Raw genomic sequence first — 18,991 nt, 5'->3', positions numbered from 1 at the left:
TTCGCCACGAAGGAATCACCTGAATGGATGGAAATCGGTGGACATGATGTACGTGAACAGACAGACTAATTATTACAACGTCAGAAAAATCGGATGATTTATTGAAGAGGAAGAGCCTCACAAAATGAGCGTGTCAATATAACGCGTTGGTCCACCTCTGGCCCTTAGGCAATGACACATTCGGCTTGGCATTGATTCATAGAGTTGTTGGATGTCCTCTAGACGGCCTTTTTCCTTGAAGGGAACCGGCCGGTGTGGCCGAGCGGTTCTCGGCGCTTCAGTCTGGAACCGTGACCGCTACGGTCGCAGGTTCGAATCCTGCCTCGGGCATGGATGTGTGTGATGTCCTTTGGTTAGTTAGGTTTAAGTAGTTCTAAGTTCTAGGGGACTGATGACCTCAAATGTTAAGTCCCATAGTGCTCAGAGCCATCTGAGCCATTTGAGCCTTGAAGGGAAAAAAACGGGGCGTAGAATATCGTCGGCGAATAGCTGTACTGTAGTGGTGCTGCGGAAAACAATTAAAGGGGGTCCTGCTATGAAAAAAAATGGTTGTGGGGCCGTGTGGCGAGCGACAGTGAGGTTTGTATCCACCACTGTCCAAGGGGTCTCCAGATACATCTCCGGTCTGGAATCTCAATGAATGGAGTAGAATTAAGTGATGAGTCCCGCTTCGAACTGAGCCCCGAAGACCAGCAAAGACTTGTCTCGAAACGCCCTGGGTAGCGGTGGGGTACCATACCAACATGCCAGTCGTCCCCTGTATGGTCGACAACCAGCAGTGATGGTCTAGGGTGCCATTTCTTTTCATAGCTGGATTCCTTTGATTGTCATTCTCGGCATCCCTACCGCACAGCTGTACGTCGACCATACTCTACGCCCCGTTTTGATGCCCTTCATGGCAAGCCATCCTGGGCTTACGTTTCAGCAAACTAATATCCGCCAATACACGGCGATGTTTTCTACAGCTGGTCTTCGTGTTTGCCAAACCCTACGGTAGCCAGTAAGGTAGCTGGATCTCTCCCAAATTGAGAACGTTTCCATCGATTGGCAGAGTCCTTCAAGCAGTTCGGGATTTTGACGATCTAATGTGCCAATTGGACAGAATTTGGAACGATATCCCTTAGGAGCACACCCAAAAATTCTATCAGTCAATTCCAATCGGTATGACTACTTGCATAAGGGCCAGAGGTGGACCAAAGCGTTGTTGACTTGTTCGATTTAAGTTCTTTCTCTTAAATAAATCATCAATTTTTTGAAATTTTAATCATTTGTTTGTCTTACATGCGATTTCCGTTCTATTCCGAAATTCGTACATGGTCTACCTTCATGGTCTTAGAGTGTGGCCAGTATTTGAAAAAGTGCGATGATGATCTCTCCATTGGAAAAAGAATCCAGATTAGTCCTCCATTCGGATCTCTGGGAGGGAACTGCCAAAGGGAGGCACGAACGAAGGAGTTACCTTCTGCGAGTCGGAGCCTGGAATGTCGGAAGTTTGAATGTGGTAGGTAACCTAGAAAACCTGATAAGAGAAATGCAAAAGCAGAGTCTAGATAAAGTGGGGGGTCACTGAAGTGCAATGCAAAGCAGATCAGTATTTCTGATAAGACGAATATAGGGTAATAACAGTAGAAGAAACTGGTGGAACTGGAGTAGGATTTGTTGTGAATAGGAAGGCAGACCAGAGAACGAGTTACTGCGAACGGATCAGTGAAGGGGTTTGTCTCATCACAATCGACAGCAAACTAACGCCAACAACACTAGTTCAGGTATACATGCCGACGACACAAGCAAAGGCTGAACAGATAAAATATGTGAGGATACTGAATAGGTAATTTCGTATGTAAAGGAAAATGACAATATAATAATTATGGGGGACTGGAACACGGTTGTAGGGGAAGAAATAGAAGCAAGAATTGCGGGAGAATATGAGTTTGTAATTGGAATGAAAGAGGAGAAAGATTCCTTGAATTCTGTAATAAATTCCAGCTAGTAACAGCGAATACACTGTTTAGGAATCACAACAGGCTGTACTTGGAAAGCCGGCCGGTGTAGCCGAGAGGTTCTACGCTCTTCAGTCTGGAACCGAGCGACCACTATGGTCGCAGGTTCGAATCTTGCCTCGGGCATGGATGTCCTTAGGTTAGTTAGGTTTAAGTAGTTCTAAGTTCTAGGGGACTGAGGACCTCAGATGTTAAGTCCCATAGTGCTCAGAGCAATTTGAACCATTTGCATTCGGAAAAGACCGGGAGACACGGGGAGATTTCATCTGGATTACATTATGATCAGAAAGAGAGTCTCAATTCAGCTATTGGACTATACTGTGTATTCAGCAGCAGATATAGATTCAGATCACAGTTTGCTAATGATAGAGAGGGGACTTAAGTTTCAGAGAAATGTGCGAAAGAACCTATGTGGAAGGGGATGAGATACTGAAGTACTGCGGAATGGTGAGATTTTTTTGATGTTCTCTAAGCCTGTATGCACTGCGATAATGAAGCTGAAGAAGAGTGGACATCTATGAAAAGGGCAATCACAGATGTAGGACAGACAAACATAGTTACAAAATGGTTCAAATGGCTCTGAGCACTATGCGACTTAACTTCTGAGGTCATCAGTCGCCTAGAACGTCGAACTAATTAAACCTAACTAACCTAAGGACATCACACACATCCATGCCCGAGGCAGGATTCGAACCTGCGACCGTAGCGGTCGCTCGGCTCCAGACTGTAGCGCCTAGAACCGCACGGCCACTCCGGCCGGCCCAAACGTAGTTACAACGATGGTAACTGCGAAGTGTCATTGGATAACAGAAGAAATACTTCAGCTGACCGACGAAAGAAGGAGGTTCAGGCAAAGACAGGAATGCAGCTATATATAAATCACTTAGAAATGAAATAAATAGAAAGTGCAGGGAACCCAAAGCTATATGGCTGCTGGAAAAATGTGGAGATATCGAAAAGGAAATGGTCCACGGAATGACTGATTCAGCGTACAGAAAAGTCAAAACAGCCTGCGGTAAAATTAAAAGTAAGGGTGTGCACTGTGTATCGAACCGGCGACCTAGAAACGAGGGAGCCCTTAGTGTTCCACAACGCCACAACAAGCCACAGCAGTCCACCCATCACCGATCCCTCCGCCGCCCCACACCGAACCCAGGGTTATAGTGCGGTTCGGCCCACAGTGGACCATATCACCCCCCCCCCCCCCCCCCCCCCCCTACGGGAACGTCTCAGACCAGACGAGTGTAACCCACCAAATGCCAAATGTTTGCTTGGTAGAGTGATTACGGTGTACACGTACGTGGAGACAGTGTCTGCGCAGCAATCGCCGACATAGTGGAACTGGAATAACTGGAACCAGCCCCCATTCGCCGTGGCAGACGGAAAACCGTGTTAAAAACTACCCACAGGCTGCTTGCACACCGGACCTCGACACTAATCCGCCGGGCGGATTCGTGCCGGGGACCAGCACCGCGTGGCTAACCGGGCGGGCTAAAAGTGAGGGTGGCAACATTAAGAGTGATACGGAAATTTTGTTAAACGCAGAAGAGCGATTGGATAGGCGGAAAGTGTACACAGAACGCCTCTTCGGGGGCGAGAGCTACGACATTCTGTATTGTTCACATTGTCAGTGTCATTAAATACAAAATGCTTCTGTGTGCTAAATTGCTATAGCTTCGATCAACAGACACCGTAAGGGACAGTATCTCGCATTATGTGCAATCGTTAATGGTCTCATTTCTGAAAAATCTCGGTAGTACATGTCGTATGTCTGTTTTTTCTCTCTGTTGGCTGGCTATTTTTTGGAACCGCTGAGGCCGCACAATAATTCACACCATGCACGCAACACAAATTTTTTGTTTGGGTCAATTAAGTGAAAAAAGTATGTCAAACAAACGGCCATTTTGTGAATTAACGGCTCCCCAGAGGCTGCTGGTTCTACACATGAGTCCGCTCGCAGAGAATCCAGTGCACCTGCCATTACGACAAGATGGCGCACACATGCTAACCCGCCACATCACGCCACCCTCTTTGCATGGCTGTCAGACTGAAAGCACTCTGCCGAGTGCTTTTATTTAATTAGAACGCAAGAGGCTTTGGTGAGGTCACCGCACTGCGACGCATAAATGTGTCGCGCAGTGCGTTGTTGACATGGATTTCATTACTCACAAAACTCGCTTGGGTCACTGAGAGGATGTACAGTGGATCGCTGATCTTGTCTGTTTCATCGTTCGCAAGTGGTTGATTACGGGATTAGTGGCGAACTACTGGAGCACGTCGCAGCTTTTAAATATTTAGGAGCCGGCCGAAGTGGCCGTGCGGTTAAAGGCGCTGCAGTCGCAGGTTCGAATCCTGCCTCGGGCATGGATGTTTGTGATGTTCTTAGGTTAGTTAAGTTTAACTAGTTCTAAGTTCTAGGGGACTAATTACCTCAGCAGTTGAGTCCCATAGTGCTCAGGGCCATTTGAACCAGTTTGAAATATTTAGGCTTAATGCCAAGAAGCGATATCAAATAGGACGAGAACTTAAAATGGGTGTTAGGGACGGAGAATGGAATTCTGATATGTTGGATTGATTCTGAAGAAGGTGCATTTCGTCTGTGAGAAAATCATACAGAAGACGCTAGTGCAATCTATTCTAGAGTATTGCTCCAAGTTTGGAGTCTTTATCAAGTAAGCATGTGCGCAAATATCGAACGAATTCGAATGACGAGCTGCTAAAGTGTAACAGATCATAATTGACCATATGAAAATGTAAGAGGCAGACTCGGGGGAATTAAATGGCAATAAAGAAAACATTTACCTCACGATACTGTGTTAATTTATTAATTTATGAAATACATATCCGAGTAAGACTGAGCACCAATTCAGTTGCCAGCTTTATATATAATGAAAATTTCGCCGCCGGTTCGAATCCTGCCTCGTGCATGGATGTGTGTGATGTCCTTAGGTTAGTTAGGTTTAAGTAGTTCTAAGTTCTAGGGACTGATTACCTCAGATGTTAAGTCCCAAAGTGCTCAGAGCCATCTGAACCATTTTTGAAAGTTTCGCTACTTGAGTCAGTGTACTGTTTACCGTACAGGCACATGTTAATGACCTAGTAGATAGTGTCGGAAGTTCCATGCGGCTTTTCGCGGATGATGCTGTAGTATACAGAGAAGTTGCAGCATTAGAAAATTGTAGCGAAATGCAGGAAGATTTACAGCGGATGGGCACTTGGTGCAGGGAGTGGCAACTGGCCCTTAACATAGACAAATGTAATGCATTGCGAATACATAGAAAGAAGGACCCTTTATTGTATGATTATATGATAGCGGAACAAACACTGGTAGCAGTTACTTCTGTAAAATATCTGGGAGTATGCGTACGGAACGATTTGAAGTGGAATGATCATACAAAATTAATTGTTGGTAAGGCGGGTACCAGGTTGAGGTTCATTGAGAGAGTCCTTAGAAAATGTAGTCCATCAACAAAGGAGGTGGCTTACAAAACACTCGTTCGACCTATACTTGAGTATTGCTCATCAGTGTGGGATCCGTACCAGATCGGGTTGATGGAGGAGATAGAGAAGATCCAAAGAAGAGCGGCGCGTTTCGTCACAGGGTTATTTGGTAACTGTGATAGCGTTACGGAGATGTTTAGCAAACTCAAGTGGCAGACTCTGTAAGAGAGACGCTCTGCATCGCGGTAGCTTGTTCGCCAGGTTTCGAGAGGGTGCGTTTCTGGATGAGGTATCGAATATATTGCTTCCCCCTACTTACACCTCCCGAGGAGAACACGAATGTAAAATTAGAGAGATTCGAGAGCACACGGAGGCTTTCCGACAGTCGTTCTTCCCGCGAACCATACGCGACTGGAACAGAAAAGGGAGGTAATGACAGTGGCACGTAAAGTGCCCTCCGCCACACACTGTTGGGTGGCTTGCGGAGTATGGATGTAGATGTAGATGTAGATCGAACACAGCACTGCCGACGGAAAAATGCTCCTATCGGAGCACAAAAAATGGCGAACGTCCTATCTTCCTCAGCACCTTTGAAAATTTTCCTAGAAATTCTGGCGTGCAAACATAGTCGCACTTTTTCTAACAGAAACTCGTCTCAAACTTCCACAAACTCCCCAAACTGTAACTCACTCACACACATTAGGCCATCGCTATAAATTGCTCATACCCATCCACTCCCAGTTTCTCTTTCTGTCATTCAGTTTAGCTCATTGTCATTATCTCTTTGTGACTCTGTGTCATTGTGTCCTGTGTCACTGCAACTGTCTCCCTCTCTCTCTCTCTCTCTCTCTCTCTCTCTTACTGCTAATATCTGATTCCTTCCTTCTTACTGTTGCTCTCACTGTCACAATCTCTCTCTTCCTCTTTGTCATTCTCATGTACTCTGTATCTCATTATCACTGGCTCTTACCCACTTTCAAGTCCACTTCCGCTTTCTCTTTCTCCTTATGCCCCCCCCCTTCCACCCTCCCTCCGCATTGTCTCCTTCACTCTTTTCCTAGCACTGTTCTGTCACTGTCAACTGTGCTCCACTGCCACTATGTCCCTCTCTTTCTCTCACACTGCCACTGTCTCCTACGCTCTTTCAGTAGCACAACCACTGTCTACTACCTTCCAATATTCATTACTTATCCGTCTCTTTGCCACTGCCAGTGTTAGCTTCTCTCTTGACATAAAAAAAGTAAGTCAAAATTTTTAAAGGTACTGAGGAAGGTAGAATGAGACTGAGACTTTTAAATAAACACGAACGTATTCATATTTTTTATTCTCCGATGGGAGCATTTTGCCGCTCTTTCCCTTCTTTTCCCTACTGCAGCATGGCATGTATATCATGTGAAAGAAATGTATTGACGGTAAAATTTAGAAAGTTTACTTACGTAGAACTGCAGTAACGCAAAATTAATTTTACACCTTGGACAGGATTTTACGTGCAAAAAAAAAAAATGTTGTATGTGCCTCAGTACTACAACATGGCGTTCACAGATGATAACTGAGAGACCTCTCCGTGCTATGTCACTTTATATACTACGTTTTCGCCTCATATCTGATTTTACGTGTACGAGTAGGATAACTTTGAACCTCTGTGTCTCGGAAACGGGTAAAGATGTAAATTTTCAATGTTGTTGAAGATTGGGATCTTCAGAATTCATCGTAAAAATTACAACTATTTGCTGCTCATAGCCGTCTCGAAACCTGCGGTTGGGTTTTAGTGCCGAAAAAACAAGTTTCTCAATAACGGATAAAAATTTTTCAAAACGGGAGATGACTCTTCTAGATAGATGCCTAGAGTACATAGCATTAAAATCTGAGCAATGTTCTGCAATTATTTCGTGTCACACCAGATTTTACGTGTAGAAGCGGGGTAACTTTGAACCTCTGTATCCTGGAAACGGATAAGGTTCATATGGCTCTGAGCACTATGGGACTTAACATCTGAGGTTATCGGTCCCGTAGAACCTGGAACTACTTAAACCTAACTAAACTAAGGACATCACACACATCCATGCCCGAGCCAGGATTCGAACCTGCGGCCGTAGTGGTCGCGCGGCTCCAGACTGAAGCGCCTAGAACCGCTCGGTCACAGCGGCCGGCAACGGATAAGGATTTCAAGAAAATTTTCAAGGTTGTTCGAGGTCGGGCCTTTAAGGGCTTTGGCTGCTAGAGATTTACCATAGTGTCCTGTTGATACTAACATGTGATATATTTGCATCTGTAGGGACCTTATACATAATAAAATTATTGTTGCTTTCACAAACAACGGTCGTGGATGTACTTCATTCGTTACAAAATAAATTACTACACGTTACTATGGCATTCTGTGATCTGTCAAAGGCATCTGACTGTGTAAATCAAAACATTAAGTAAATTATAATTGTGGCGTAACAAGAAAGGCAGTAAATGGTTCAAATAGTATCTGCCTGACACGAAACAAAAGATTTTAATAGTAAATTGTTCTGTATTATGTTCTCAGTCCTCATTCAACTGGGAACTAATTACACGTGGTGTTCCCCAAGGCTCCATTTTAAGGACATTATTTTTTCTTGTGTACTTTAACGACCTTCCATCAGTAATACTAACAAATGCCAAATTTGTTTTGTTTGCAGATGACACAACATTGCAGTCAACGGCAAGTAAAGTTTAGTTTTAAAAAGTGCAGTTAACGAAATTTTTGTAGGATGTTTTCTAGGCAACTGTTTCTCATTACACTCTGAAAAGACACTTTATACGCATTGCATTATACGCACCTGAGACTTATAAGGGATCTCTTCTCAGTGTATGTCTAAAACATGACGAAAAGAAGATAGAAGATATCGACAATGTTAAATTCTTGGAATTAAGTCTTGATAATAAATTCAGTTGGCAGGAGCATACCACATAACTGCTGACAAGCTTAAACAAATATTCATTTGCAGTGCGAAAGTTGTCAGGCACAGGTGACAAAAAATAATAAAAAAAAGGTAGCATGCCTGGCTCGGTTGCTTCCAGAATGTTAAGCAGAATCACCTTTTGCGACAAATCATCAAGCCAAACTAAAGATTCCTGAGCTCAAAGTGTGTTTCTGTGCGTAAGAATTACTTGCGGTGTAGGCTCAACAACATTCTGCAAGGCCTTGAAGCTGGTGCCGGGTTGTCGTGGTCTTGTCTTGACTGTAGATATTTTAAAATGTGGTTCTGTAGTATTCTTGGGCTGTGACGTCATCGTGTGAGCAGATCTCGACCTAAATCGTACGCAGTGTTGCCAGAGTATGCTACCTCTTTTTTTGTTTTATCTTAATTACACGGCGACGAAGCTGGTTACTAATAAGAACACAAATTAAGAACCAACACCTTGCCTCAAGAAGACACGGGTCGTTTAAGTTTAATTTAAATAGTTTGTAGTCCTCGTGCGATACTAATGAACCGTTTGAAAAAAAAAAAAAATGTTCAAATGTGTGTGAAATCTTATGGGACTTAATTGCTAATGTCATCAGTCGCTAAGCTTACGCACTACTTAACCTAAATTATCCTACGGACAAACACACACACCCATGCCCGAGTGAGGACTCGAACCTCCGCCGGGACCAGCCGCACAGTCCATGACTGCAGCGCCTGAGACCGCTCGGCTGTTTATTACAGACACTACAGAACAGGCTGCGTCGACGTAATTATATAGCACGTACTATTGACTCTGATCTTTAATTGTAGGTTTAGCAAAGTTTATTGTTGTTTCTATTTTTAAGTTCTTTATATAGGCCAATAAACGTTCGTTAACAAGTTATCAAAATGTTCCATCTAGCTCAAAGTTTACGTCCGACGAGAGATTCTAACAGTCTTGAATACTGAAATTTTATACTTATACTTGAATGTCGATATGGATACTGTTTGAAAATATTCACTCTAAAATGCAGTTAATATCTCCTTTTACTTTTCTCTTATAATTTCATTTAGAGTCAAATATCTTCAGTTCTAATCAGTGAAGAATCTATCTTTCTCTCTCTTTAAATAAATTCAAGTCACTGAAACATATCTTTGGATGATGAAAATTATGCCACTTGGCGCAGGCAATACTTTTGTAAAATTATCGATACAGGAGGAGGGGGAGATTAGTGTTTAACGTCCCGTCGACAATGAGGTCATTAGAGACGGAGCGCAAGCTCGGGTAAGGGAAGGATGGGGAAGGAAATCAGCCGTGCCCTTTCAAAGGAACCATCCCGGCATTTGCCTGAAGCGATTAAGGGAAATCACGGAAAACCTAAATCAGGATGGCCGGAGACGGGATTGAACCGTCGTCCTCCCGAATGCGAGTCCAGTGTGCTAACCATTGCGCCACCTCGCTCGGTTTACCGGTACATTTTTTTAAAATAACGTAGTATATTTTCAGCACTTCACTCTACACAACGCGCAGTATTAGCAGCCGCAACAACAGTAATAACAGTAATCACAGAACAGGACTCGGAATAGTAATCGGAATAGTAATGAGCTAACAATAATCGTTACGTACTTGTATATGCAAAAACAAACTACGGTATTACAGCTTGCTTCACTTATAACTTTGTGTTCTTGTATTGTATGTTAACCGGGGACCTAGAAACGATGGGGAGGCTCCGTCCACGCCGCAGCCGCAGTGGTCCACAACCCCACGACGACTACTGCAGTCCACTTCACCCCTCCGCCACCCCACACCGACCCAGGGTTACTGTGCGGTTCGGCTCCCGGTGGACCCCCCAGGGAACGTCTCACACCAGACGAGTGTAACCCCTATGTTTGCGTGGTAGAGTAATGGTGGTGTACGCGTACGTGGAGAACTTGTTTGCGCAGCAATCGCCGACACAGTGTAACTGAGGCGGAATAAGGGGAACCAGCCAGCATTCGCCGAGGCAGATGGAAAACCGCCTAAAAACATCCAGAGGCTAGCTGGTTCACCAGGCCTCCACACAAATCTGCCGGGCGGATTCGTGCCAGGGACCAGGCGCTCCTTCCCGCCCGGGAAGCCGTGCGTTAGACCGCACAGCCAACCGGGCGGGTCACTTTGTGTTCTTACTCACTTTAATTCCTTTTAATTAAAATTTTTACTTAAATATTTCAAAAAATTCTTATTAAAATTATTGTGAAAGAAAGAATGACTGTAATATAACACTGACGGAAATAAGAGATTGGTTACACCCTGCTGAATAGACTGGGTATACCAAATACTGCTCTCAAATATATTTTTTCCGTAATGAAATTGGTCATAAAAATACACCTCTTTTCAATTTAACAGCTCAGGTCATGGTGTTAAATAGTAATAATCTTTATAAAGCTTTCAAGTCATATAGTTTCGTCCAAAAAGGTGTCCATTATTAAGGAACACTCATTGTCAATAACTTGCCAGCAGCCATAAAAAGTTTGTCTACTGGTAGCGTTCAGTTTAAAAGGAAAACCTTCTGCAAATTTTTAGTAGAAAAATTAAGGTCTGTATTGTAAATAACATCGATTAACGCGAATGTTACATAAAATCAGACCTCAGCTCATCTTCAGTGCAGGAATATGGCCACAGTTATATGGTCAGTGAAAATAAGTGTTATAAACTGCTTGTCGCCTGATGATGTGTGGTTACAATGGCTCAAGATTTACCTTACATGCCTTCGCATAAATAAATTTAGATGCTCGTGATAACTTCATTATTCCGCTTTGAAAGAAAATGTGTTTAAGATCTGATAAAAAGTATTTGGACACCTGTTAGAGGAAATTAATATGGGGTGAAACCAGAGGAGGCAGTAATGATGAACTCTGGGATCATCTCAGAGATGCTAATCACAAAGCTATTCGATTGGGTTCAGCCCGGGACTCTGGGCAGGCCAATCCATTTCAGGCATGTTATTGTCCACAGACCACTGCCTCACCCATGCTGTTGTATGATAGGTTATGTTGTCATGCGGATACTATCATCGTCCCCGAACTTTTCCTCTATGGCACGCACAATCTTATGCTGTAAAATATGTTCATATCCTTTCGCATTATGTATTTTCTCAAGAGCGAGAAGACCACATCCCCAACGACGAAAAACACTCCCGTACCTTAACACCACTTTCTCCATACTTCACTGTTAGCACTACACATGACAGGTAACGTTATCCAGGGATTCGCCAAACCCAAACACTTCCATCGGATTGCCACGGGTATGACGTGTTTCATCACTCCAAGTCACTCTGTTGCAATTATCCATTGTCATCTGGCATCGCTCTTTACACCATCTCAGGCATAGTTAAGTACTGACTACAGTAATGTAAGGCGTATGAGGACTTGCTCGACCATCGTACCCAATTTACACATAGTCATTGCACTAGCTGAAATGCTAGTTGCACTTTGTAACTTCCGCTGATTTTATGCGATTTTTTATAACCACTCTCTACAAAGCTCGACAGTCCCTCTCCGTGCCACGTGGGATTAGCCGAGCGGTCTCAAGCGCTGCAGCCATGGACTGAGCGGCTGGTTGCGGCGGAGGTTCGAGTCCTCCCTCGGACATGGGTGTTTGTGTTTGTCCTTATGATAATTTAGGTTAACTAGTGTGTAAGCTTAGGGACTGATGACCTTAGAACTTAAGTTCCATAAGATTTCACACACATTTGAACATTATTCCCTTCCGCCCGAGTGGGATGTCCACCTGGTCTTGGTTAGCTGTGGTTGTTCTTTCCCGTTTCCACTTCACAGTCACGTGACTAGCAGTCGGCTTGGGCAGCTGTAGAACTGTTGAAATGTCGATGACGGATTTCTTACTCAGGTGACATCCAATGACTAGTCTACGTTCGAACTCACTGAGCTCCCCGATCGACCCATTCTGAGTGTTATTACCTCTCTACTGACAACAAAATACTCGCCGCCTACTTTTATACTAGCAGGTCACCGTCCCATAACATCTATTCGTCAATCCCACTTAGCAGAGGAATGTTTTGATCGGATAATGTATTCTACCCTACTGGCCATTAAAACTGCTACACCACGAAGATGACGTGCTACAGACGCGAAATTTAACCGACAGGAAGAAGATGCTGTGATATGCAAATGATTAGCTTTTCAGAGCATTCACACAAGGTTGGCGCCGGTGGCGACATCTACAACGTGCTGACATGAGGAAAGTTTCCAACCGATTTCTCATACACAAACAGCACTTGACCGACGTTGCCTGGTGAAACGTTGTTGTGATGCCTCCTGTGAGGAGGAGAAATGCGTACCATCACGTTTCCGACTTTGCTCAAGGTCGGATTGTAGCCTATCGCTATTGCGGTTTATCGTATCGCGACATTGCTGCTCACGTTGGTCGAGACCCAATGACTGTTAGCAAAATATGGAATCGGTGGGTTGAGGAGGGTAATACGTAACGCCGTGCTGGATCCCAACGGCCTCGTATCACTAGCAGTCGAGATGACAGGCATCTTATCCACATGGCTGTAACGGACCGTGCGGCCACGTCTCGATCCCTGAGTCAACAGATGGGGGCGTTTGCACGACAACAACCATCTGCACGAACAGTTCGACGACGTTTGCAGCAGCATGGACTATCAGCTCGGAGACCATGGCTGCGGTTACCCTTGACGCTGGATCACAGACAGGAGCGCCTGCGATGGTGTACTCAACGACGAACCTGGATGCACGAATGGCAAAACGTCATTTTCTCGGATGAATCCAGGTTCTGTTTACCGCATCATGATGGTCGCATCCGTGTTTCGCGACATCGCAATGAACGCACATTGGAAGCGTGTATTCGTCATCGCCATACTGGCGCATCACCTGGCGCGATGGTATGGGGTGCCATCGTTTACACGTCTCGGTCACCTCTTGTTCGCATTGACAGCACTTTGAACAGTGGACGTTACATTTCAGATGTGTTACGACCCGTGGCTCTACCCTTCATTCGATCCCTGCGAAAACCTACATTTCAGCAGGATAATGCACGACCGCATGTTGCAGGTCCTGTACGGGCCTTTCTGGATACAGAAAATGTTCGACTGCTGCCCTGGCCAGCACATTATCCAGATCGCTCACCAATTGAAAACTTCTGGTCAATGGTAGCCGAGAAACTCGCTCGTCACAATACGCCAGTCACTGCTCTTGATGAACTGTGGTATCGTGTTGAAGCTGCATGGGCAGCTGTACCTGTACGCGCCATCCAAGCTCTGTTTGACTCAATGCCGCGGCGTATCAAGGCCGTTATTACGGCCGGAGGTGGTTGTTCTGGTTACTGATTTCTCAGGATCTGTGCACCCAAGTTGCGTGAAAATGTAATCAAATGTCAGTTCTAGTATAATATATTTGTTCAATGAATACCAGTTTATCATCTGCATTTCTTCTTGGTGTAGCAATTTTAATGTCCAGTAGTGTACATGCATGGCCACTATTTCACTAATATCATGTGGAAGCAATATTAAAATTTTTTTTGTAAATATGTACTACATATTCTTGTTTTGTCATGTTGCATACCCTTGAGGATTTTCTCACTATGAATCTATCGGTTTATAAGTATAATCTAATCTAATACAATAAAGACTAGTTTCGAAAGATCCGTATAGCCTAACATAAATAAACTACTACCATTTGTTCTGCACACGGTGCTTTGGATTTCCCTAGATTTCTGTGGCTGATGCTGTTCGGCCTGAGCCTGGGGGTGTGCAGCAAGCTGATCAACAACGTGTGGATCAAGTGGGATCGGTCCCCCGTCATCGTGACGTTCGCAGAGTCCTCGACGCCCGTGTGGCAAGTGCCGTTCCCGGCGGTCACCATCTGCAGCGAGACCAAGTCGCGCCAGAGCATCTTCAACTTCACCGACGCCTACAACAATGAAGCCAACCTCACGGAGGAAGAGTGAGTACAGCGTTGCCTATAACATAATTTTCGTCAAAGAGTTTATACTTCCAGGCTGACAGGGCGATGTATGAAAATAATTTCGCTGACGTTTCGTCCCCATCTGCGGGAAACGTCTTCAGAGATAAACTGTCCCGGGAAGAATAGTTAATAATCAGGGATTTGACAGGAAGGATCATTCGAAGCAAAAAAGTCTAGTAAACATAAGCTCTGAAAACTTCCATACTTGTGAGTGTACAGATGTCGATCCCAAACCCGGACAGATCGAATCTAGCATGATGCATCTTTGATGCACCGAGTTAGCGGCGCTGACTAGGAAGTCTCATTGTCTTAGAAGAGTGATCCTTGGTACCCCTCATTTGCTCTTGCAGGTAAATGGGTCACTCTGCCTAAGCCTTCTTAAAGAGAGAATCGCGAGAGTGCGTGCGGTACGCAGTTCGAATAAAAGACAATAATCTTTGGAAATTTGGTTATTTATACAGTCAGGGGATGATTTTAAATTACAGACAACCAACAATGACATCTATTCAAAAAGTGTTAAGCGCATGAATACCTTTGCAGAGCGAAAGTGACTGGGCTCTTAGGGATAATCTTGCTTGTGACTCAAATACAGTAAACCGAGTGCTGTCAAATTAGTGTGAGCTTCATTTAACATTGTCATTTTAATGACAGAATTTTGAAGGGAGTTCAGATTAACATTATGGGAACTGTAGATAGGGCATGTATCAGCAGGCCCACGGTTAAGAACTATCTCGTTGGGAGTAAGTAAGCCGTCACAGCCATTAAGTTCGATTGTCTATTAAAATTCAGACAACCCAAAATATGCGTGTTAGCTCAAGAGCGTCAAAAAATTTCTTTTACTGTAAGCTTTTTGCTTTCCATATTTGCGGAGGAGGTAGAATGGACCAAAAAAGAAAAAGTCTAGTAAACATGAGATCTAAAATAGATACCTTAACGGCTACGAGCACTTGTTCAGTAGCAAAGATTAACAAGTGCTCATAGCTCATGAACCATGCACTTTAGAGCCCATGTCTCCTGGATGTTTTTGCTTCGAATAATTATTCCTTTCATGGCCCCGCATACGACCCTCCCTCGAGGGACACCCTGTGCATGAAGCACTACACTTCGTCATATAATTCCGACTATGTGGTTATCTCTTGCTGGCAACATTTTTCTCGATTGAAAGTAATCGTTTATTACTCTCTTGGCGCAGACTCAGAATTCATCTTTTACTTTCTTTCAATTTCTCGTCTTTTATGTGAAAATTATAATGGTGTTTATAAATTCCTACTTCTCCTCCACATCATCATGTAAAGCATGTTCCCCGACGGTCGATTTAACAGCACCACTGCCTTTTATGCCTGTCTAAGCGAGTTGTAGCTCAACTCTTCGTGGTTGTGATACATACTTACAAAGTGCCAGTAGAGAATCATATACTGTACATCTTTTGCAGTTATCAATTTTTTTTACTTTCCTCTTGAGGTTAAAAATTGCTCGATGCTTGGCTAGAACCTTTGCTATGGGCTCAGTAACTTTGTCGACAAAAGGGAGGAAATCTTTCCCTGTTGTCGGCCGTTGCTCCTCATTAGCCATGTAATTCTCTCTTCTTGGACGTGTGTTCATTGCAAATTATTACTGGAGCAACCATTTTTCTTAAAAGTCGAAAAACGTGGAGCAGCGCAACAGCTGTTCTGAAGATCCCCCCACCTCTCGTTTTGACTGTTCCTTTGTGATTGCCAACCGACTGAGATGGCGCACTTGTAAGACAGTGGAATCGTATTCGGAAGGACGGTTGTTCGAATCCACGTCCAGCCACCCAGTTTTAGGTTTCCCACAATTTCGCCAAATCGATTAAGACAGATAACAAGGGCGATTTCGTTTTGCGTCCTTCCCTAGTCCGAGGTTTTGTGCTTCGTTTCAAATGACTTCGTCGACGATGGAATGTTGAACCCTAATCTTCTTTCCTTTCCAGTTTGCAGAATCAGAATATCTGCGGTAGGTACCTGCTGATTTCTTGTAAAGAGTCGGCTGCCTGTAAACCCCTGCCGCATATGCTCGATAATGTCGTAGTTGATTTAACGGCGTCCACTCGCAGGGTCTTTGACTTTCTACGACTTACGAAAACTACCTGCGCCGTTAACGCAGCACCTTCTTGTTCATCTTGTCATACTAGAGGAACCTGACAAATTTCGATAGCCACAAAGTACTGTGCTCTCAAAGATATAATCGTCGACCTACGAGGGTGATTTAAAAAAAAACCTGAATTATTTATTGTTACGCAGATGGTGTAATACAGAATCCCCACGATGTGTAAAACACACATCCATCGCTTCGGAAGTACTCTGGTATCTTGTGAGAAAAGTTCTTCTGGTTTTGAATGCAGCCACTTACATCTTCATCGCTTCTAAAACGCCTGCTCCCAGCGCCTCCATGAACCACCGGAACATATGGAAGTAACTCGGGGTGAGGTTTGCAGTGTTATCTGCTGCAACAGTCTCGAAATAAGGAGACAGGTACTCAAAAAAGCAGAAGATGGCAATAGATACTTAGACATTCTATTCTCCATTCTAATACTGGATTATTATACATTAATAAATATAACATACATACAAAACTCGAATTAAATTAGGAAATTACTACTACAGTGGTTTCATAAACAACTTAAAATAAAATTATCGCCCTTTTACTACATAACTGTTAGCAGTATGCACATCGATAACAGAATATATTTGCGTTTTTAAACCCTTCACTCATAGCACTCCAAAAGCTCTATACAGTTGACACGAAGTGACACATCTTACCACCACCATTATCCTAAAAAAATTTGCTTCACAAGCATGTCAATCACTCTTATCCACGTTTTTTCGACAAATTTTACCAGTGAAAATACAATACAGACACCACGTGAACAGCTTTACTTTCTTGGAATGAATAAGGAAGGGGCTACAGCACACTTATTTTGACAACACTGTAGGGAAATAAATGACAGAAATTTTATTTTCATCTCCGACCGTTATGAGTCGTTACACAGTACTATAAGAATAGTTTTAGGGTCTCGTGGTCAGGCGTAGGGAGGGTTGTCGGTGGCCAGGCACCTGTTATGAACAGATACATAGATGTTTTAAATAACAACCATGGGAGGAATAAACTAACAGCAACTTTTTGACCCAGCACTTGGAGCCGATAAGAGAAAAATGTCTCTGGGGTGAGGAATTCACAGGAGGAATGTTCAAAACTTAATTAGTACCTCAAGGAATAAAGAGTTAATCAGCTGCTGTACCTACATTCAACAAAATGAAAATTGCTTTGAAGGAACAGACATGAATGTAATAAATAACTAGAGATTTGTCCTTTATTTGGCTTTTTAAAAAGCAGGAAATCTCCTGCAGAAACAGTACACCTGATAACTCCGGCCGGCCGGAGTGGCCGAGCGGTTCTAGGCGCTACAGTCTGGAACTGCGCGACCGCTACGGTCGCAGGTTCGAATCCTGCCTCGGATATGATTGTGTGTGTTGTCCCTAAGCTAGTTAGGTTTAAGTAGTTCTAAATTATATGGGACTGATGACCTCAGAAGTTAAGTCCCATAGTGCTCAGAGCCATTTGAACCATTTGATAACTCCGGAAGTCTGGTCATTAAGTTGGGTGTTCGACATACGCAGAGTTGTTGCTACAGTTGAATGGACAGGGCCGGGACGAGCACTGTCGTGATGCAACAAAACACCTACAGTCAGAAGTCCTCGTCGATTACTCCCCATTACAGGGTGAAGGTGATTTCGTAACAGATTTGAGTATGAATTGCTGGTCATGTGGTGTTCCAAAAGTATCCATTTTGCATCCTAAAAGAGAGTGAAGCATTTTTTTCCAGCCGTGGGATACTTTTTTTCGATTTGACGAAGAGCCACGGCACAATTCCTAAATTGATCTTTTCGTTTCAGGCTGGTGATAGTGCATCCAGATTTCATTTAGTGTAACAGTTCTGTCCAGAAATCTATTCATCTACATCTACATCTAAATCTACATCTACACGATTACTCTGCAATTGACAATTAAGTGCTTTTCAGAGGGTTCATCAAATCACGTTTAAGCTACTCCTCTATCGTTCCATTCTCTAACAGCGCTCGGGAAAAACGAACATTTCAGTCTTTCCGTGCGAGCTCTGATTCCTCTTATTTTATTATGATCATCATTTCTCTCTATGTAGGTAGGCACCAATAAAATATTTTCACTCTCTGACGAGAAAGTTGGTGATTGAAATTTCATGTCAACGTCCTGCCGCTTTTGTTTTAAAGACTGACACCCCAAATCGTGTATCATATCCATGGCACTCTGTCGCCATTTCGCGATAATACAAAACGAGCTGCCTTTCTTTGAACTATTTATATGTCATCTATCAATCTTTAGTGATGCAGATTGTACACCGCACAGCAATACTGCAGAAGAGGGCGGACAAATTTAGTCTAAGCCGACTCCTTAGTAGACCTCTTGAATTTTTTTAAAACTACCCTGCCTATAATTCACAGACTTCGGTTTGTTTTTCCCATAACATCATGTGATCGTCCAAACAAAAGTTATTCTTAATTATAATTCCTAAGTATTTTTTGAATTTACAGGCTTTTGAATTGTGTGATTAATTGTGTAACCGAAATTTAGTAGAGTCCTTTTAATTCTCACGTG

General features: G+C 43.5%; 1 protein-coding gene across 1 annotated transcript in view; it reads left to right on the top strand.

The window, feature by feature from the left end:
* LOC124595668 (pickpocket protein 28-like) overlaps positions 1–18,991 on the top strand; it is a 126,388-nt gene that overhangs the window by 14,402 nt on the left and 92,995 nt on the right. Inside the window, exon 3 of the mRNA XM_047134514.1 lies at positions 14,084–14,317. Within this exon, the coding sequence (XP_046990470.1) occupies positions 14,084–14,317 (234 nt within the window). The remainder of the gene's footprint in view (positions 1–14,083; positions 14,318–18,991) is intronic.

This window comes from Schistocerca americana, chromosome 2 (assembly GCF_021461395.2).
Source record: "Schistocerca americana isolate TAMUIC-IGC-003095 chromosome 2, iqSchAmer2.1, whole genome shotgun sequence".
Classification (NCBI taxonomy): Eukaryota; Metazoa; Arthropoda; class Insecta; order Orthoptera; family Acrididae; genus Schistocerca; species Schistocerca americana.
This window is presented reverse-complemented; position numbering and strand designations above follow the sequence as displayed.